The sequence below is a fragment of the Protobothrops mucrosquamatus genome, unplaced genomic scaffold (assembly GCF_001527695.2).
Source record: "Protobothrops mucrosquamatus isolate PMUCROS unplaced genomic scaffold, P.Mucros_1.0 scaffold1076, whole genome shotgun sequence".
NCBI classification, from domain to species: Eukaryota; Metazoa; Chordata; class Lepidosauria; order Squamata; family Viperidae; genus Protobothrops; species Protobothrops mucrosquamatus.
Window position 1 is genome coordinate 489,003 of NW_015387304.1, and position 23,290 is coordinate 512,292.

At 38.8% G+C, this 23,290-nt stretch overlaps 1 protein-coding gene across 1 annotated transcript in view; it reads right to left on the bottom strand.

Annotated features, from left to right (window-relative positions):
• FAM169A (family with sequence similarity 169 member A) overlaps positions 1-17,947 on the bottom strand; it is a 34,241-nt gene extending 16,294 nt beyond the window's left edge. Inside the window, exon 1 of the mRNA XM_015820140.1 lies at positions 17,925-17,947. Within this exon, the coding sequence (XP_015675626.1) occupies positions 17,925-17,931 (7 nt within the window). The 5' untranslated portion in view covers positions 17,932-17,947. The remainder of the gene's footprint in view (positions 1-17,924) is intronic.
• Between the last annotated feature and the right edge of the window lie 5,343 nt (positions 17,948-23,290).

A 23,290-nucleotide genomic window follows, 5' to 3' on the forward strand; every position in this document is an offset into this window, starting at 1 on the left:
TCTGACAAGAAAAGTCAATGGGGTAAGCCAGATTTACTTAACAACTATGTTACTAACTTAACAACTGTAGTGATTCATTTAACAACTGTGGCAAGAAAAGTCATAAAATGGGGCAAAACTTACGATAAATAGAAATAGAAATTTTGGCCTCAATTGTGATCATAAGTCAAGGACTACCTGTACAAAGTTTCATAATACACTATAATACACTACAACATTTTAATTACTGAACTACATTGTATTTATTCTATATAAATTTGATTATAATAATCTATATACTTTATGGAGGTTGGGGGTGGTATCCATGAGAAATCAAAGTAACACCATCCCTATTTTTAATGCAACCTGCCATCTAGATCAGGGGTGTCAAACTCAATTTAATTGAGGGCCGCATCAGCATTGCAGTTGCCCTCGGGAGGCCGAGTGGGTGTGGCCAGGGTGGGTGTGGCCTACTGGATGGGCATGGCTAGCTCTACATCGTTCGCGTCAAGGGTGCCTGTGGGGGCTCAGCCTCTTGGCGCTGTGAGGAGAGCGCCCCACTGCCTGCCGAAACCCCTCTCCCGGAGCCCATCAAGCCAGATATGTGAAGTAGGCCAGGACCATTTGCTGGCCACTTCCAGGCGATGGTGCATTCCTTCATTCCTCACAAAGGGCGACACCTCCCCAGCATGCACCCAGGGAGCGGGGCCGACGCAGCAGGGGCTGGTTCCTCACTGTTTCCAGATGGCCTTGTAGACTGAATACATTTCAGCATAGATGGCCACTACAAAATTGTACATTGGCTCCCAGCCGGCCTGGACCAGGGCCAAGGCAGCGGGGGCCGTTCCCTCACTGTTTCCAGGATGGCTTCGCGGGCCACACGAAACCACTTCACGGGCCGCATCCGGCCTGCGGGCCTTGTGTTTGACATGTCTGATCTAGATAATTGCTTAGAATAATTTCCTGAAATTTAATGATTTAACAAAAAATGGGTTAAGGCTCAAATCTGCTAGCAAAGTAATTACATTTTTCTAAATTACAGCAAGAGAAAAATGTTACCAAGTCTCCTCTTCATCCTGACACTTATTGTACATGTTACAACAGAATAACAACATTGTTTTACATGAAAAAGCAACATCAATACTCTCTTGCTCTTCATCATTGTTTATTTGAAATACATTATACTATTTTACGTACTATGTTTTCTTAGAAATAAAATGAAATAACAAAACAAAAAAATAGAATGTGTAAAAATAGCTACACGACAGTCAGCATCAAAAATACAAAAGATAAAAATGCCTGGATAAAGGGTGAGCCCTAAAAAATTAAGAAATGGAAGCTAAGGTAGGGACCTCCTAAATCAGACTTCTAGAAAGGCCACTATAAGGGAGAAGGCCCACCTGTTAGATTAACTGCCTCAGCCTTGGAGCATAGTAGTAACACCACCAGACTTCATCTAGAGCAGGGGTCTTCAAACTTGGCCCTTTTATGACTTGTGGACTTCAACTCCCAGAATTCCTCAGCCAGCGTGGCTGGCTGAGGAATTCTGGGAGTTGAAGTCCACAAGTCATAAAAGGGCCAAGTTTGAAGACCCCTGCTCTAGAGATATAAAAGGCTGGGTTCACACATACTAGGAGAGCCTTTCCAGAAAAGAACCAGTTAATCTAGAGACAGAAAATGCAATGGGACTTTTTGCCATAACAAAAATAACAAACAAAATGTGCCAGAGATGTTCCAAATAATATGCACCTCATTTCTAAAAAGGTTTCTAAGCTAGGATTAAAGAGAAAATTGGGGACTGGCTGAAGTTATACACACACACACATACACAAATGTACACACATATACTTGGCTTTTCTCACAAACAGTTTACGGCAGCTAAAGTACAATTCACAAGTAGCTTTTCATCTAGCCATCATATATATTTTAAAGGTATTCTCTATTAATTAAAATTCCCTAAAATAGTTAACAAATTAAGGAACAAAAATCAATTTAAAGATAAAACATGTTTACGCAAAATGATTAAAACACAAGAAATAAAAAATAGCATTTTAACAAAAAAAAAGGGGGGAGCAGAATATCACAGCTGACATTTTTATCGTGATTTTTGACTGCCTCAAAAAAGGGCAATCATCTGTCACTCTATATAAAGCTTCTAGGTAATTCTTATTATTATAAGAATAGAACAGAAAACAGAATCTAGAACATGATAGACAGACAGACAGACAAATAGAATTACAATCGTTTTCAATTACTGAAATGTTCAGGAAGAAGAAACAAAATAGAAGTTACCCATCTGCATTCCAGGAGCTCAATTTAAAGTTCTCCTTCTTTGCTGTTTCTTTCATGGACCACCCCCTCAAAAAAGGCAAAAATATTGAAGGTTTCAGAAAATGAAATTATCTGTTGGATTTACTGCAATGGTTCTTTGTCTACACAAGAGACAGGGCATCCTACAATGGGTATCTCCCTCCTACTAGCCCTGGAGGCAAAACTAGAAAAATGTGCTGTTTTCATACAGTAGAGCCAGGAAATTCCATAGTGGGACATACCAAAGCTATTCCTGAGGATGGAATCTTACAACCATAAGGCCCCTAATCCCCACTGGGAACTATTTTCTGTAATACTCTCCCTGGTTGAATGGAATCTGCAGCCAAGTGATGAAAGTTAAGTTTGTATGCTTTATAAAGGAGCCATGGAGGGCTAGTTGCTGTCTGCCAAAGGCATTTAAGTGGGGGACAGCTAATGTGGTTGTCCTAGATCTAGTCAAAAGTGCCAGAGCTCTTCATGTGGTAGGCTTATTTAGTTTGATGCAAACCCTGATCTACCTGGAGATTATGACTGGTAAGGCTTTGAAGCCTAAGTAGGGATATCAGAAGGCAGAAGCATGGATCCCTGATGAAAAACAACTTCACTTTAGTTATGAAGGTTGGGTCTAACACAGGATGATGGTGACCAGCTGAATGATGCTGAACACTTTCTTTGCTGAGAGGATTCTGGCAGGATTCTGGCTACTAGAAACAGTACTTTCTAAGTCAGCTGCTCTAAGACTAACCTGTCTAATGTTTCAAACAAGTCTTAAGTTAGGGTTTAGCATCCTAGCTGAAGATCCCATAACAGATTCCAGTAGATAGTGAATCATCTAATAGGGAGATCACTGCTCAGGAATATCTTGACAGAAGATAATTTTTTTGATTCTCACTACTGAAATCTAGGAGGGGGCTGAGACTTGTCTATTGAGGGTTGGAGTTCCTTGCTGAGGATTTTTTATAGTGGTAGAAACTGATGTGAAATTTCTTTTTCTTGGCCCATCTGCAGAAACTCACAGTGTTGAGGGTTTCTTCCTTTTAGTCCATGTGAATGCTTACTATCTGAAGTGTGGAGTCTTGGGGAAGTTATAATGGTCTGTATGCTTTTGCTATAGCACCCTTGGCTGACAAAATAGTCCCACTCATTCTCCAGACATACATATATTTATAACCATTTGGAATACGGATGGTTTAATTTTCCCTGTCCCTGCAGGTCTGATGATTCCAGGATACAAGGACAAGATCTCCTGGACCAACTGAATGCTATTAGACTCAGGTTCAGGCTCTACTTCAGGAACCAGTGGAAAAGCATGTAATAGGTCTAGATCAGCTGTGCCAGTTCTCAAGAGTTCTGATGCATGAGATTAATCACATACCCTTGTTATTGGTCGGGAACTTGCTGGTCCTCCAAACGTCAATGTAATTTGCTCAAACACACCTGGGGTTGATGTTCCAGTTGTGGAACTAGTATAACATTTTGTAGACTCTGGAAATGATTTGCCATGACAGTTAGTAACCTTCAGATGAATATGAGATAGGTTTTTGCCTCTTCTCAGGCCAATCTGTGCTCCTAGGTCACATAATCAACTTTGTATCCAGTTGGAAATGAGAGGGATAGCCTAATGTTCCGCAGCCTTTGCCTTAATGTTTTGTTGTTGCTGCTGCTGCAAGAGATAGGCTTTTTAAAAATAAAATAAAATAGATCTCATCTAGGCACTTTCCTTACAGTTTGCCAGATTTGGATTTAGGATCTATATTCAATTCTTGAAGTATGACTGCCCCCTGGTGTCCATAACAGCCACCCTGCCTCTGGCTGATAATTGAGCATTGTCCAGCTTAGTATTTGCAATGAAGGCATCTGGGCTATGCGCTCTTTATTCTGGAAGGAGGGACTCAATTAAACATTTGGTCCACAGGACAGCAGAACTGGTAAAACAGATCAAATGAGGGAAGAAAAGCTAGAATTGAGGCATTTCTTCCTTGTCCTTATTACCTATGGTCTCTGAAAGAAATGGTGCCCTTCACTGCAGAGAGAAGGGAAGAGCGGGGTGGATTAAGGTAATCCAGAGAAGGAAATATAAAGAATTTGGGTGGATGTGTCTTCCTCATTTGGGGACCTGGCTCTACCTTTTTTTATAGGCACTTTGCATTTTTAGACTGTGTGATTAAAGTCTGGAAGAGACCTTAGATGATAATGAGAACAGGGGAAACAGGAAACAACAGCATTTACCCTCAATACCCTCAATATGGCGTTCTCACTCTTTTCTCCTTCATATTTTTTCGCTAGGTAAGCCTTTATTTAAAAAAAACTTGGACTTTAAACTCACCATGGGGTGGGGTGGTGACTATGCAGGCTTGATCTGAGGAAGTCAGAATCCAATTTAGTTTAACATGGTCTTCCCTGGGGAATAGAAGACTTGAGGGGGGAACAGGTTCAGAAAAGAAGATTACTCAAGAGGAGCCAAGTGAAGAAATTGGGAGACTGCCACTCCTTTGTCTGGCCACTGAAGTAATGCAGAAGCATTCACAGACTTATTGGTTGGGTACGATGGAAAAGAGAACCAGTTTGGTGCAGTGGTTAAAGCATCAGGTTAAGCACCAGGAGACTGTGAGTTCTAGTCCCATCTTAGGCAGAATGCCAACTGGATGACCTTGAGCTAGTTGCATTCTCTCAGCCCTAGGAAGGAGACAATGGCAAGCCAGTTCTAAAAACCTTGCCAAGAAAACTTCACCGCCTTAATCAGACATTTTCCAAGAATCGGGCACAATTGAACAGAAGGGGGAAAAATGATGGGAAGGCAGAAGGGTGTGTTAGCGTGCCACTCAAAACCAGTCTTCTGGATTATCCCCAGTCATTGGAGATGCAATCTGACATATTCCAGGAAAATTCACTTGGTGGCCATGGCAGGGATGATCCTGCTGGGAAGAATAAAAAAGAAAGAAAAGGGGAAGAAAAGAAAAGAAAAATAAAAGTGGCAAAGAACTGTTGACAGTAATTTGAGCCAAGCCAATGGACTACACACACACACACACACACACACACATGTAAAACGGATCAGTAATGGATCGCACTTTGCTCCACATAAAATCATCAGTGTGGTCTAAAGAGTGTCTGTTGCATACTCAGGCTAAATTACTTTTGTAATCTGCTTAAAGAATGATACTACATGCTTATGAGAAGTCACTTTGAAAAGTAAAAAAGGCTTTTCTTGCATAATATAAAGCAGGTACATTAGTTAAGGCTTTATATAGAAGCACAAGCTTTGACAAACAGGGTGTAGAAGAGGATGGAGATGATTGGAACCACCTTGAAAAAGCAGTCAAAAACACATCAAGAGGAATAGCAATTAAGAAACATGTGTTGGAAATGGTAAAATGTTCTAGGACTTTCTACGTGACCTGAGAAGGACTGACTGGGACTCAGGAATGTCAGTAAGATTTTGTAAAGGAGCCAATCAGAAAACACCATTTTGGCAATCTGGAGTCTTTTGAGTATGGCAGCCTAGAATTTGGGGCTAAGTTCAACGGGTCTACATCATTGGTTTCCAAAGAGATGAACCACTTTTTGTGATTGTCTGCACCTCTACTACATTCATTTGAATCTTTAATTGATTGGGATATTCAGTTTAAATCTGTAATATTTGGAAAATTTTTAGAGTCAATTTTACTGAACTAATAAAGCATTTAATCTTGAGTTGTAACTTGCCTGCTTACTTGCTTAAATAAAGAGGAAATTAAAATTTCCTGGGTTATTACATTTTCTTTTCTGCACAAGGCTTCTGATATAATAAATATAAATTGGAAGACTTTGCCTAGGCTGTTTAGAAGTTGACAGAGGAAATAAGACTATCAGTAAGCAGCTGATAGAAACATCTTTGGCTGGACACTAATAAAGCCTGACCAGGAGGCTAGAGGAGGTGTTAAAATGTATTCCCTAAACCAAATAAGTTTCAATGGATGCTTCGTTTGGTCCAGATCCCTGTATCTTATTTATGGTAATAAGTTTGGTATGTTCGTCCTGGGTTTGTGAGGACAAATTCGCAAGATGGTTAGGATGTGTGGGAAGTCAGAGCCCCAGAGAAGGAAATATTAAAAGGGCAGAAATATATATTTCCTCAAAAGTATTTTAAAAAGCAGAAACCAACTTTGGCTCCAAATCTCTCTGCCCCAAACAAGACCTAGCCCCATACAAATGCAGATGTAAAACCATCAGAAAGTTGAAGCCAGAGCAATCAAGAAGACAAAGAGAAAATNGGCCTAGAAAAACACTCAGAAATAGCCTCAAAGTTCATGCCACAGGAACAGGAAACTATTCCAAACAGGGCTAGAGGGGGTATAAAAAACCTTCTACCCATGTGCTCAGTCTCTTTCTTCTCCTCTGCTCCTTCTTGCAAGGACCATCTTTCTTCTGCAATAAACTGTAACCTTCTTCCCAAAGCAGTCGCCATGTTTGTTTATTTATTCCCGGCTTGGATGAACCAGGATGAAGACTTACTTCTATCAGATGCTATTTCCACTAAGTTATTAAAGCATGATATAATAGATTGATGCAGGTCTATCAGGCCAGCTCAACTAGAAGAACTCTTTTAGAGTGGTGATCAGAATTTGGGTGCTTCCCCTGAATTCAAATATATCTAGCATTTAACCCATATCAGCCTAGATAGACCTAAATCAACTATTCTTTCACGTCTCTTTAAAAACTATGCAACTCTCAAGACATGAGCAGCTATTTATGTGGTGTATTCCTTGTGTATTCAAAGCTTTGCAATGGAAGAATCCAGCAACAAGGTTTCTTCCTTGATTTCTCTTCCAAAGCAGAAGAGACAAGCATCTTTCCTCTTTTCCTTTTAAGCTTCCACATATTGCCTGATAAACTGTCAAGTCAAATCTTTATCATATCACACTCTGGCTTGTGCACTGTTTATAAGATAACCATCTGATTATTCAGTTACTATTCTGGTTGACTGAATAATGCAATGTAGCGTTAAGCATCCTACCGCTGTTATTGTGGCTATTTATACAAAACAGAAAACAAAAAAAAGGAAAGTAGAAAAATGGGGAAAGATTTTTTAAAAATCTGTTTAATTTAGTAAACACATTATAATTGTCACTGAAGCAAGGCTGCATTCTCAGTTAATCATAATGGGGGGGGGAGAGAGAGAGTACAAAACAGAAGGTTATATAATAGTTCCTTTGTCCTAAGATTCAGAGGACATGGCTGCTTCCCTCTGTAACAGCAACTGAATTTTCCATCCTCTCTACAACTATCCAAATTGCCTATGCTGCCAAAAGCACATCCAATAGTCACTGAATATGCTATTGTTGTCTGTTCCAATACAGAACTGAAATGTGCTATAAGATAAATGAGTATCCTTAGCTTAAATTCTTTGATTAGTTTAGATGTCAGTACAATTGATAATAAAAAAATATATATTTTAGTTATGTACACGTGCTATAGTGATGCCATGTGGTTGTAATAGTCTGTTGGTTGTCTCCGAGATGTTTTCATGTATGATGGCATTATTATGCAGAAAACAAACTAACATAACATAATCTAACAAAATGGATAGCAACACAACTTTTATCAAAAAATGCCTAATCGCTCAACACAAGCTATGAAAGGGACAACATGGCCATACATCAAAGCATCACAGAAACAACCAACAGACTATTACAACCACAGGGCATCCCTGTAGCACACAAATCAACTTAATTCTTCCAAAGTATCTTACATAAACCAAAAGACCAAATAGCCCAGGGCTTTTCAACCAGTGGTACGGGTACCACCTGTGGTACATTGGCACCTGACAGGTGGTACACAACCATCCTAGAATAGTAGCGGGGGAGGGGAATGAGCTGAACCGGTGGCAGCACCGCACAAGCCTGAGCGAGAGATAGCTGGAGCTGCAGGGCTGTCAGGGCTCAGCGGAAGTGCCAGGATCAGCGCTTCTTCGGGACTGTCAGGGCTCAGTGGAAGTGCCAGGATCAGTGCCAGGCTTCAGCTGGAGCTCGGTGCAGATCCTGGCACTTCTGCTGAGCCCTGAAGAAGCACCAATCAGCTGGAAAGCAGCACTGATCCTGGTGCTTCTGGTGAGCCCAGAAGAAGCGCTGATCAGCTGGAATGTTACAGCATCTCCAGGGTCTTGTGATTTACATTCAGATGCTTGGCAACTGTTTCATATTTATGACGGTTACAGTGTCCTAGGGTCATGTGAAGTGACCAAAACCTGCTGCAACCACCCAGCAGATGGGGAGAATAAAAACCAAACATCCCCCCACCTCATCCCCACTGCCAATCCTCAACAGAAATGCTCAAAATGAAAACCTCGGACAGGAGGAAGAGCGCCGCCGGGCGAGCAGGCAGGTGTCTTGCTCGGCTGTGGCTTCGGGGGTACTTTTTTCAGTGCCATTGTAACTTCAAACTGTTGTAAGTCGAGGACTACCTGTACTTTATCAATTTTTTCCTTTTCTTTTTTTTTTTTAGTCATCAGGTTTTTGACAACTTGCTAGGCGACTGGTGGTACTCGGATAGTGCCATATCCTAAAAGTGGTACAATGGGTGAAAAAGGTTGAAAAGCCCTGAAATAGCCCAAGAAGAAAAAAACAAAGTCATTTACAATATGAAATGTAAGGACTGTAACAGCCACAATGTAGGACATGCAGAAGATTAGCAAAGTGCTTCCATGAACACCAACTAGCAGTCAGATGACACAAGAAAAAAATCCTTGATCTCACAAAAACATAAGATAAATTTAACCACAATTTTAAATGGCAGACTGTGAGCATCCTAGATCAAGCTAAATCCAAAATTCCTTGGGAATTCCTGGAAGCTTAGCATTCACAAAAATCATCCATCCATAGATAAACAGAGATAAAGTACATTTACAGGCCATTCAAAAAAGACAATAAAAAACTAAGAAGGAAACAAAAAGACCAGAACACATCTTTTCCAGCAGCCAACACACAGATAAGCAGGGACACCAGACAAATAATCAAAAAACAATACCAGGGAACTACCAAGGAGAAAACCACACTGCCACCAACACTAACAGGGCAAGCTACAGGATATAAACAGGGAGCAAACCCCACATTTGCTAGCACTGATGTTAGCTATTCGAATAATGAAATGTCTGCCAGCAGCAACAACCAAGATTAAGGATTCCATAGTGTTATGAATTTCATTTCTATACTTCCCTCAGGGTGCTTTCCATTAAAACAAAATAACCGAATAAAATCAACATAAAACTCATTTTAAAACCTTTTATAACAATTAAATGAATTTAATTGTTTATTATTTTATTATTTATCTACTTATTTGAATTTATAAGCCATCCAATGCAGTGGATGTTTTTTTGTATTTTAGCTCATTTTTTAACTAAGCATTTTGTGTGGAAACTTATCTTCTGGCAACTTTAATAATTTTGATTTTTGTCTAAAACTTGAAGTTGACTCATTGCCTTTTGGCACATGCCTCAGCTTGACTGAGCTATTGACTCCTTGGAGTTTTGACTGGTTTTCCTTTCTGTAACTGCCAGATCCCAAGGGGTGAGGATTGCTCCTTCAATCCACTCTGGTTACCCAGAGGGCTGGTTTGAAGAGAGAAACTAGTTTATAGTTAAGGGAAGATGGCAGCATCAGGTAGACCTAGTTTTCCAACCATTGTTCATCCCCAGGCATGATTTACCTCAGAACTGACTTACCTCACAGGGAAGAACTGGTTCAACCCTGAGCTAGCCTTCCATATTACAGATTCTCTTTTCCTGTAGATGTAATACCTGTCAGGGACACCATCCACAACCTAGGACTGACAATTGGTCCTATTGCCACCAAATGACATGGTGGAATTCAATGCATCACTCAGGCCTAGCCCATTTAAAGTTTTAGATGATAGCCAGCACTTTATATTTTGCCTTGAAATCCATGGGGATCTTGGCAAAAGGGAAGGAGTAGTTCAATACAAACAGGCTGGCCTATTATGTGCCAAAAACAGATTCTTACTCTATTTATTCCATAACAATCTTTCCATAACCTGGTCTTCCAAAGGTGGAATAGTTATGATAATATAAGTATTTATCATGAAAGGGAGATTCTTATATCAGCAGTCCAGCAGAACTGGGCTGTGCAAGTGGTGGGTGAGAACACGTGCTCAGTTCCATTTGCATGAGCAGCAAGCACTCACACTCATGTGTGAAGCTCCATTTGTGCAAGTGATGGGTACACACACACACAATTTGCACAAATGGAGCTTGCTTGCGCATGTCCATCACTCGGACGGAACCAACCCCGCCCCCCGGTTGGGATGCCAAATCGGAAAGTTTGGGCAGTGCTGCTTATATGATTCTCTAACTCCAAAATTAGTATAGGAATTTAACTTAATTAGGGCATCAAAGACTGAATATGAATATCAGACATTCCTAGGAACAACTCAGAACACTTACAAAAGAATAATAAAGCTGAAGACAATTTTCATAAAATCCTGTCACTAACTTAGCTGAGTCGGCCCAATGGAATGTGGATTCAACAATACCTGTAGAACTACACATTCCCCAGGGAGCACATATTTTCCTAAAACAGCTTTTTAGATTGAAAACAAAACCAGACTATTACCTATTGTTATACAACTGAGTGTCTTCCATACATGTTTTCCTATAATTTTCAAACTTCCCACTTAGCATGGTCAACCACAGTTTAGGCTAAGAATTATAATCTAACATACTGTATTTGGAAAGTACCAAATTGAGAGAGTGCTATTAATTCTCAAATTGGTAGACAAGGGTTTTTTTTTCCCCCAGCAATTTTCTGTAGATGTTCAGAAGAAAGAAATTATTTAAGATATTTTCTGGTCCTTAATGTAGTCATGCTACAATGAGAGCAAAATCTTGTTCGTCTGGTATAGAAATAGATTGTAAGCATCTACCAAGCAGCTCAGATTAACATACCTGCCATATTTTTTGTAATCTTCCAGAAGAAGCTTATGCTTTTATAGATTAGGAAGAGACACAATTCATAGCTTTCAATCTGAATGCAAAGAATAGTTGCCAGGCAGACATTGTTTTCTTTCTCTCTGTGGTCAGTAGTTCTAACATTTTAAACTATTGCCAAAATGACATTTTAAAAAATTTACTTTCATGACCATGTGTGCTTACTGGGAAATTATACAATCCTGGTACATTCATAGTACTCAGAAAGCTTTTTACAATTAAAGTTTAAAAACATAAGTGGCTCATAAACAGGTATAGAAAACATAGCACTAGACAATTCCAAATAAAATGGCAATGCTAAGGAATACTCAAACTACTAAGCAGTTGCACTTATTTCAGATGCTAGCAAGATAGCACTTAAGATTTTGAAATTCTTCAATAACACATGGAATAAGGACAGTGAGATGTATATGTTGGTTTCACGGATACTCCTTAAAAATGTGAGTGCATGAGGTCATCTCATGTGGCCACTGAAGAATTTGTGTAATGTAGAGAAACTAAATGGTTAAGCATTAGGAAAAGAGTACACCAGGAATAATGTCCCATTATTTAACTTCTATGCAAAATATATAATAAGTACTGCTGGAAATGGATATTAGAATTACAATTGCTGAAAGAAACACTAGGATATTAAATATGCTGGTATCACTTTTATTCCAGAAGAGATTAGAGTAGAAACAGACATTATACCAATAACAAAGGTATCTATTAGATTTTTAAATCTATTAGATTACATATTTTTTTATTTTTATAGTTTTTAATGTTTTTAAATAACCAATAATGTTAATGGATTTAGGTATCTATTGATTGCTTTAGCTTTGTTACCCAAAGCCGCTTATTTGGTGAAATGCACAGCTATTTAAATTGGACAAATAAATAAACAAAATATACTATCACTGCCAAATTTTTTCAGCTGTAGTATATGATCATGACGGCTGGATGATCAGAAATGATGAATAGAGAAAAATCAATGTCTTTGAACAGTGGTGCTAGAGAAAACCTTTTAGTGTACTGTAGCCATAAAGAACAAATAATTCAATACTAACTGAAATAAAACCAGACTGCTCACCCAATGCAGTAATTCTGTAAATAAAACTAAGATACTGTGGACACATAATGCAAAGTTGCAAAAGTTAGTGGACAAGATTTGAGCTTACAAGAACTCAAACAGTAGCTACTAATAGATAATCCTGGGAAAATGTCTATCAGGTCATGAAGAGTCAAAGCAACTGAATAATTATGTTTTCTTTAGCATTTGAAAATAAAGAATTCAGTAAAAATATTTTTTTTCAACTATAGCAGTTCAATCAAGCCATATTCATTAACAATGTAAATTGGTTACTTCAGAACCAAATACCAAGTAGAAAGAGCTTTCAAGCCAGCTAAATTGATTTTTTTTAAAGAACCAAGGTCAAACTCCCAATTAAAATCCATAGGAAAAAGTATGGGGAATAACAATAAGGCTCTTTCACAGATGAATCATTTCGTTCTGTTCCAATCTAAACTCTCTACCTTATTCATGCAATGTCCCAAAACTCTCCCAGGTAAATGACAGTTCTACTTAATGCCCACTGCAATTACTGATGGTTATTATCATAGGTATTTACAAGTTGCCCTCCCACAAAGAAAAGAAAGAAAGAAAGAGAGGAGATGGAATTTGATCCCTTCCCATCCAAGCATTCGCATGGATGTTTTATAGTATGACTTCTTTCTGTGCTGTATTCCTGCCACACATTCCTGATTAAAGTGACTTTTACCTTAAGAGCTTTAAATCATTTAGTGGTTCTTGCTTATGATACTTCAGCTGGTGCCGAATTTAGGCATATGCATTTTAAAAACTTTTTTAAAAGTGTCCAGTTATATAACTCCCTTTGAAAACCATTTGTTACAAGAAACTACTAAATTGAATAAGAGTTCTTCAAGAAATGTCAGAGATAGTAAACCTAACATTGCTAGATAATCTCTGAAGAACAATTGTTCAAAACTATTAGTTACTCCAGCTGATACATATTGCTAATTCCAGTTATCTAAAAAAGCAAAACTGTCCTTATTGCCAATCTCTCATATCCCAAATTGGATCATTTGTGTTTTTCACTGCATCATCAATTACAACTACCAGCAAGTAGTCCCATTCTATTCAAATCATATGCAGGAAAACTTGACAAGGGTTTTCTTTCAATGAATTTACACATGCATTATTTTAATAAGGACCAAAAACAAACAATAAATATTGGAAGACTTTGAAGCACATTCCAAAAACTGCAGAATAAACATGTTTTCCCCAAACACATAAGATATACCAATTGCCTGAACGCTACCAATCTTTTCGCCATATTTCTAGCATGTATCTCATTTGATTTTTATACTCATTTATAAATGTCATATGCATTTCTACCTCAAAACCCACTGTCTGGGTGTAAGTTAACAATTTGTCAGCCTACTAGGTGGATGAAACCAGAAAATGGAAAGGCTAAAACTACTTTCATTGAGATTGTCTATAACAGAATTTTGCAAGTCTGATTGTGCTGTACCCTCTGCTTATTGTTCAGTAAATTAGGGAGGTGTCTTCCCAAGTCACTTCTAAATATTATCTGTCTATTTTGGGCTTAAAATAAGTTATCTCCCATTGCCCTGGCAACATATCTTGCATATCTCCATCAAGAATAGAATAGAATAGAATAGATTTTTATTATCATTGTGTAACTCACACCGAAATTAAGTGCTGTCCACAGTGCACACTGCACACAAGTAAAAACCATAAATAAAAACATACATTATATACAAACATCCTTCACATTCTATTCACCATTGCGCTGCCCCTAATATTGCACTTCAATGTTGCACTATACAGTGGTATTTAGTATGGTTACAGCTCTGGGATAAAAACTATTTTTCAGCCTATTTGTCTTTGTTTTTATTATCCTGTACCATCTGCCAGATGGTAATAGTTCAAAAAAAGAACGTCCAGGATGAGATGAGTCTTTAAGAATGTTTTGAGCTTTCCTAAGACAACGGGAACTGTACAGTTCGTCCCGGGGGGGGAGTTGAGGGCAACCAATAATCCTCTGGGTGATGGTAATGACCCTCTGGAGCACTTTCCTATCTGCTATTGTACAGTTGGCAAACCACACACAAATGCAATAGTTCAGAATGCTCTCTACGGAACGATAGAAGGTCACCAGCAGTTTTTCATTCAGTTGTTGTTTCCTGAGAAGTCTCATGAAATATAATCTCTGCTGGGCCTTCTTAACCAATGCTATAACATGAGCACTCCCAGTCAGGTTGTCCTTTATGGTAACACCCAGAAACCTAAACCTATATACAGAAATATATAGAAAAAAAAAGTAACCTCTCCTCATCTGTAACTGTAAAGAATATCTCTAGTGGATCTTAAAATTAGATAACTTGACAACTAAATAATTTGCTTAGGTAGCTTTCATGAGGTCTTGAGCATTATTCCTATCCAATAGGAATCCACTATTAGAGGGCCATCCACCATCTACGATCTTCCAAGGCAGACTGTTCCATTGTTGAACAGTTCTTACTGTTAGGAAATTGTTTCTGATATCTGATATCTTGTAATTTAATCCCACTATTTCTTGTTCTGTCTTCTGAACAAAAATGAACAAGTTCTCCTACATATCCCGTTTCCCCCAAAATAAGACTTAACTGGAAAATAAGCCCCAGTATGATTTTTCCAGGTTGATCATAATATAAGCCCTACCCGCAAAATAAGCCCCAATTAAGATCGTCAGCCAGATGGCATATTTAGTACCACATTTCCCTGAAAATAAGATCTAACCAGTAAATGAGCCCTATGCGTCTTTTGGAGCAAAAAATAACATAAGACCCAGTTTTATTTTTTGGGAAACATTGAGTATCAGTCCTTCAGAGATATGAAAATATTTCTCTATTTATGTATCTATCTCTAAAAATTTATTTGTCACCAATGTCATATCCAATGACTCTGGGTAGCTAACAACATTAAAAACAATGAAAAACATTAAAATCATCCATTGCCCAAAACATAGCAAATAAAACATTAATAAAATCAAGGAGAAAGATGGCAAAGAAGAGAGCCAGATACATGGGGGGGAGTGAATTTTAATTAGTCAACTTCCTCCAGTACGAAGCTTCCCCATTGAGTCTCCAGTCATCAGGCAGAGCCAGGTCTTAAGGCTCAATCAAAACGTCAGGAGGGTAGGAGCCAATCTCACATCAAAGCGTAAGATTTTTCCAGAATTTCAAAAAAATCAGTGCTCACAAGGATTGAAAATTCTTTCAACTGTAGTTCATATGAAGGATAGTTGGCCAAAGATGATAGTTTTGACTTACAGCTTCAAATATGAATGGTAGCAATGACAGTACTATATAGTACTATAAAGTCATGATCAAAAAGGTAAGAATCTGGTCCAAGGACATATTTAGCCTCAGGTATGAAAAGCATGAAAACTGGGGTTCAAGGTACTATCTAAATAAAGATATAAAATTTCCAGAATTTTTTTTAAAATTGAGGTGAACCTTTGTTTTTAGCATAATTTGGAGAAATTCAATGTATTATGTACAATTAATTGTAAAAGTGTTTTTATAATGGTTTCCCACTGAATATCAGACAATAGTCTCTTTTCATATCTATGCAAATTCCCTTTTATTTATCTCTATTTGTGGCTCTCAAAATAGACTTACAACATCAAGAGAAGTTCCCTCCAACATCCAAAACTTTAGACTTGTTCTAAGTAATCAAGGTCACGAGCTCCTTGTTTCTATCTAATCACCACTGGAATAATGCACTGCTGCTTATTCCAGAGCACTTTCAGTAATTTGAGTCTCAGTCATATTTCTAGAAGACAAGAACAGAATCACTATACACTTGATTACAAATGTGATCAAGTCCACTCATAGACAAGACACTGATTCCTTCTTTATTCACTCATGAAAATGTCAGAGGAATTGCAATTATCTTGGTAGATAATTAACAGAAATTATTTTGGTAAAGATTCTCTATGAAACAAATACAATCTAGATAAAATTATAATATATTTTTCCCAACTTTTCAACAAAAAAATTAAAAAGGATTCAGATTCCCCTCCCAATCTTTCTGATCATTCTTAAAATGATTATCCTTTAATTCTCTCAATTTTTATGTATGAGAAACTTTAAATGATATATTCTGAAAGAGTAAAAATGTGCCTTAAGAACATTTCAACTATTCTAAAGGAGAAAGTACTTGATTTTTTTTAGACTTTATCCAGAACTTCTAATTTTTTCACTGGAAAAAAAAATGTCATGCCTCACAAAACATTTACATAGTTATAATACACTTCTCCAGTTGCCCACATAAATATAGAATGCAACTTAGGACATGATCAACATTATTTGCAAAATACAAGTATTTCAAAACAAACAAATCAGTATGATTAGAGTTTTTCAAGCAATAGATGTTAAACAATAACATCAGTACTTCCATCAACATAAATTTCCAAAAAGCAATGTTCTACATTTTCAGCAGAAAGGATTTAAGAAAGCAAGACTGAAAGAACTCAAATAAGTTGGAGAGCTACTTGGTTGAATGAAAATTCGGATTTTCAGTAGCTCTCAACACTGCAAGTAGAACCTTTGGATATTTTGATTTTTAAAAGCAAAATAAATAAAGAAAGTGATCCTTACACTGGAATAAATGCTCCCTCCTTCCTGGATGTCAGTTATAGATTTTTAGAAGAGAAAGGTCCCCAATAGAACTTTCTGAACAGCACAGTAGTTTTAAGGAGATGGTCTAACACTAGTCACATTCTTGAAAGATAAGTGTTAGCAGCTGCCATTCTATAATAAAACTAAAAGTATTAATTTTGATAAAGTACAGGACTTCTTTCTATTGCAATAATTCACAAAACCATCAAACCCCCTGTAGAAATCAGATTGAGTATGTTAAAATCTCATGAGCCAAATATGAATTCCCAAAAAGGTAATAGAAGTTACAATCCTTATTATTAGGCCTATTTTTTTTTTGCAACAGGCATTATGCAAAAAAGCTTGTCCTTCATTCCTGATATGAATTTGCATTAATCTGAGCAAGAATCTAATACACACATCCATAGAGTCTATTACATAACATGCTTAGATATGGACAACAATACAGCTATGTGGATCACCCCCCCTTAATTCATTAAACAAATGTAATTAATATGGTTAAGAATTAAACAGCATTTCCATATCAAATAAGCCTTCTCAAACTGGATCCCCTTCCCCATGTGTTGAATTTCAACTCCCAGAATTCCCAGCCAATATGGCATTGTCAATTAGAGGAGTGGAAGGCATCACCAGCCTGAAAAAGGTTGCGATGAAAGTACTGGCAAACCCTCCTACCATCCTCCAACATAAGTATTGCACACCCTGAACAGATGTCTGCAAATGGAGTAGCGTACATATTTCCCCGCTCCCACCCAGAGCCTTAAAAGGCGTACTATCGGACTACAAGCGCCGCCCGCCCTTTACTACATCCATTGGCCTACCGGATAGGATCGCGCTAGAGAGGAAACAGGAGGAGGAGGAGGAGGAGGGCTCATCCAAAAGCAACCTGGGGAAGGGGGGGGGGACCGGAATTCCCCGGGACTGCACCGACGATGCCTCGCCTCGAATTGCGTGGAAGAGCCGTTACCTTTCATTCAATCAGTAAGACGCACCGTAACCGGAGACGCGCCCCGCCGCCGCCGCCGCCGCTCCTGGAAAGCCGCTTTAATTCATTCTCCACAGCTGAGGCCGACGTAAAGACCTCCCCAGTGCGCGCCGCTGCCCTCCGCCCCCCCGCGGATCGGAGAGGTGGACGTGCAAAAAAAAAAAAAAAACCAAGGGAGGGAAATAGGGGCGTGAAAGGGCACTTTGACCCTTTCCTGGAAAGGTCGGAGGCGCGCCGTGTGGAGTCTTATTGGAGGGGGGGGGCGATACGGGAGACCAGCACTCCAACGTAGGCGCGCACCTCCAGCGCTCGTAGCCTACCTGCCCGAAGCGGACTGGCCTAGAGGCTGCGGAGAGGCGGGCGTAAGCGCGCGTAAAGAGGAGGGCGAAGCACAAGCAAACGAGCCGTCGCCTCCGCGCCCGCTCCCCCGCCCACCACCTGGGCTTGTCTGAGGACTGGCGCAGCCGCCTCCCTGCAAGAGAGGGGACCGAAACTCTTTCATTACTCCACAATCCCGAGTCGGGGATTTCTACCACGGGCTGTTCCGCCTCCCCGTGAGCCTGGGGGGATCCAATGCCTGCCAGCCTCGGAGTCGGCCCGGCTCACCAGAAGAGGGGGAGGAGGAGGGGGAGGAGACTGGTACGCCTCAGCTAGGCGCACCGGCAGGTTATCATCAGCCCGAAGCGAGTTGGCTTCTCCAACGCCCCTAAGTGCACTAACCACTCACTTTGGCCAAGCCGCTTCCCTCTCGATCGGCAAAGAAATTGGAGCCCTTGACTGGAGAGGGGCTGCCCCGGTTTAACGTCCACCTAGGCTCGCCTCCTCCTGCCTACCCTCGCGGCTTCTGCCAGGCGGGCGCCTGGTCTGATCGCCGCCGTCCCTCCCCTCCTGGTCCTCCCTCTCCGTTCTCTGCCCTCCGTGTCTGACGCACTCATTCCGTAACGTCTGGAGCCTTCAGAGGTACCCACTCCGGCTTCGCCTGCCGCTTCCCTCTTCGCCGCATCTCTCAGCCGGTCAGGAGCCGCCGCTGCCACAAAAGAAAATGATGGGCACAGATCGCCAGATCTGATGGCCCCAATGATCAAGAGAGCTTTTTGGAGGCTGCAAAGACAATACGGCTGCTAGACGATTGATTATAAATGCAAATGTAAAGGGAAAAATGGCGCGATCAACCTGCCGGCGTAAAATATATTGGTTTATATTTAAATCGGGAAGCACTTTTTTTTCCCCCTTCCATCTCGATGTGCTGCTGCAGTGTTCTTTAGCAATGGCTGCAACTGTTCCAGAGAACAATACTGTGTGATTGATTAGTGACAGGATAGTGCAGGCGACACAGCGATGGAGATGGAAAAGGTCACGGACATTTTGGAAGGGTGGCATTGCATTTGATTTCGTTCTGGTAAAGAAAACAGCCATACGATTAACAAAGCAGCATAATAAAAATGTGGCAACTATGATTAGAATGAAGATGAAAATGTTTGACCAAAAGAGGAGATTTGGCCCACTGAGAATGGATCTTTTTTCTCTCAAATCAGTTGAAAAGCAATAGTGTAGCTTCTGAAAAATTTCATACTCCTGCAACGGAAATACAAACAGCAGGTGCTACCGTTAGTAGCTAATTATGCATAGTTGTTTAACTATAACACCCGTATACATGGAATTACTCAGATGTATTCTTCATATTTTTTATTCAGATAAAAATCAATTTGTCAAAACTAGAATGTAGATTTAATCTGTGTGTGTATTTGTATACGATACAGTATACAGAATATCAAAATGAAAAAAGCAAATCAAGAAAAACTTAGGAATATGCATATTTATGCTTGTATTCATACAAGTGTGATCTTAAGAGTATAAGCATTTTATATATTCCATGTTTATATCCACAACATTTGTATAGGTAATGATTTATTTATGTCCCTTTTTAAAAAAAAAAGGTTTTAAATATAGATCCTTTACTATTACATTCGTTTTTTGGCAAAACATTTTGGGAAGAACAATTTCCCAAAGAAAGAGGTACTTGCAGTTTTCTAGAATTTTTCAGCAACCAGCAATAGGAATTTCTTCTATTGCAACAGTGAAAGTCTTATGTTTAAAGGTAGAGTTTTTGTTTGCTTATTTGAATGCAAATTTTAATTAAGTTTAATAAAATATAAATTCTAATAAAGTGGTACAGATCCTATTTTTATGTAATTTGGGGTCATAAAGTTCTAAAAGTAATTTTATTGATATGAAACAATATCAGTCTATTCAATAGTATTTATAACCACTAAAATCTTTACTGTATTCTGTGCCTATTTATTATGGAAGTTTAGTAGAAATGGAGGTGCTACAGTAGTTTCCTGGTTCTCCAAATGTTCTATACATTCATTTTCTCTATACATAACAATATGATAGTACTACTGTGATCAGTGCCATATACTCTAGTAAGCAGAGGATTTCAGCCTCCGTTATAATCAATAAGGTTGCTTACAATATGCATGTGTAGATACCTATTTTCTATTTTATAGGCATACTCCATTTTCATATATACAATTCATAAATTAAAACAATTGTAACTTAATGGGTTTATTTGCATGCTTGTGGATTTACCTGCTTCTGAGAAAAGCACCACTCTCTGTCATAATATGTATTCCAAAAATATCCAGAAGCATTCTTACAAAATAAAATAATAAATTTCAATTCATATCTTGTTTGGAAGTATGCCCACTTATTCTAGTTAAAAACAAAATAAGATGAGGTAATAGTAATCATTTAAGCCTGTAACCAGACATACTACGAAATACAACACACCAAATTAATACAGTAGCCCACAATAATCTAATAACAGTTTTTATGCAGTGGCCTAATACATTAGAGCAGAGGTCCCCAACCTTTTGGGCACCAGGGACCAGTTCCGTGGAAAAAGATTTTTCCACGGATCAGAAAGTACGTGATTTTGTGTGCTGCCTGCATCTCACAGGTGGGACTTTGCTTGTTTGTGCGGACCAGTTGTTGCATGTGGCCTGGTACCAATCCACAGACCAGGGGTTGGGGACCTCTGCATTAGAGGGAGTAACATCGAGTAATCTCATCGGATTGCCTTCTAGTAAGAGAATGTTTGGCCACAAGAACCATGATAGCCATTTTGTGAAAGTGCCATTAACATAGAACTGCAGAATTATTCATAGGATGTAATAGTATGTGGGAAAGACAGTTGGGAGACTGTGTGAAGGGATGCTGCCAAGGAACGGGCAGATAAGAGACAACATAGTCCTTGGCTACATAATGGGAAAGGCAAGAGACTTAGAAGAATCCCTCCCTACTTTCTCAGGCTGTAAAGGAGTTGGGGGTGGCACTGTACTTTCATACTTGAGAGATTCTGTCAATGTAGCTTTACAATAACATAGCATTAGTTTATCCGATTCCTATCAAGGCCAGTATCAATCTTCTGTCAATGTAGCTTTATAATAAAGTATAATTAGTTCATGTAATTGTGATTCTTACCTAGTTTACCTCATGAGGCCAACATTAATCTTCTCTATGAAAGAAAATTCCCCCCTCCCCCATCTCTTTAAAGCCCAAGAAACCAGGGGTGGTACTCAGCCTCTTGCCTTGCTCACTATCTTGCTGCAAGCTATACTGTCTCATATCAGACAGTTCTCTTGGCAGTATCTGTTCGCCCAGTCTCTCAAGGTCTTTCCCACATACCATTACGAAGGAAAAAATGAAGTTCTCTGTCTCTTTCAAATCCAACTTCTGATCAACCCCTAAAAAACTGGTGCAATAACCATGTAAATCATTGTAGCAGAATAGCTAAGCCAATAAAATGGAAATGTGGAGGTTTAAAATCTTTCCCCAAATCCTATGAGTCTTCACAACTTGGCCCACTACCTGCTTTGTGATAGCAACTTGATAGTTCCTGCTGCAACCACCAGTTTCCTAGGAGGTGCCTCACCTGATGTCCTTCCCCTAATACCGTACTACTGTGTAGAACAAAGTTATCACAACCGATGCTGCTCTAGTCAGAAAATCATATCATTTACTACTCAAGACATGCAAAACAAGGAACAGAATGCTTTCATAAAGCAGAATATAGCAAAGACAGGTCCCTCTGTGAGAGAAATGGACATTTCTTAAACATGATAAATAAATAATAAAAATCTGGTTACAATCTAGTCAATGGCCAAATCATATTAATTAGACTTTGTGAACAATTCTTTAACATGAAGTTACTCAATTTTATGCTTCAACCAGTAATGAAGAAGAAAAAGAGGTTGATGAGTTGATAAGGTCCAATCTAAAATCAACAAAACTTACAAGCTAGATGTCTGCCTCTGACTGGAGACAAGAATGCCAAAGTTGCAAATAGTATGAAGGAAAATGTAGATGGATTATATAGCTAGAAAAGGGAAGTGGAGCAATGGAATAACTTGCTAGTATCTTCAATCCAGTGATTTATTTATTGCTAATACAATCTTCAACTAAGAGGACATGTATACACAAGGACATCACCAGGTGGAATACAATAAAACAAATTGATTATATTATTGGTGCAAAGAAATGGAAAAGTTGAATTATAACAACAGAGAAGCAGATTACAAACTGTTCATGTACAAGTTCCAAGTCAAGCTAAAATGGAAAAAAAGCTAAGCAGTTTATACAACATGATCTGAAGTGTATATCTACCATTTTCAAAGAGAACATCAGGATTTATTCTGTACCTCACTGGTAGAAAACAGTGAAATTGTGGCATGAAATCAAACACATTTTTAAGGAAGAATGTGAAAAGAGACCTGCAAAGATTAAAAAAAAAAAAGCAAACAGAAGAAAGCAGAAACAGAACAAATGGTGGAAATTGCCAAAACAAGAGAAGCTAAAGCCAAAAAAGATGCAAAGGTATCAGGCAAAACCTGAGAATAGTTAGAAAAAACAAGCAATATTACAATATCTGTGAAGATGGAAAAATAAAGTTTTCCAAAATGTCTCTGAACTCAGAAGGGTCTAACATTGCATTCTTATGCTAAAATTGCCAATGAACAGATAGCAACAGATTCAAAAACACTCAACCAGAATGGAAGAAGTGTATTAAAATTCTGAACAGTAAAGATCTCAACGTTCAAGATGTCTAGAAGATGTTCTCTATTTATAAGAACATTTAATAGAAAAGGTGAATTTAGATAAGTTCATTAGTATGTCTGAAGGCCAAAGAAACTCATGGAAGAATCAGTAAAGAATCTAATCAAATTAGGCCAATGAAGCTGGAGAATAACACAATGGCCAACACATTGGAAGATGTCTGTCTACACATCAAAGGAAAGTATTATATATCCTTTGATTTCACACTGTAACAAAACAAGGTTTAGATC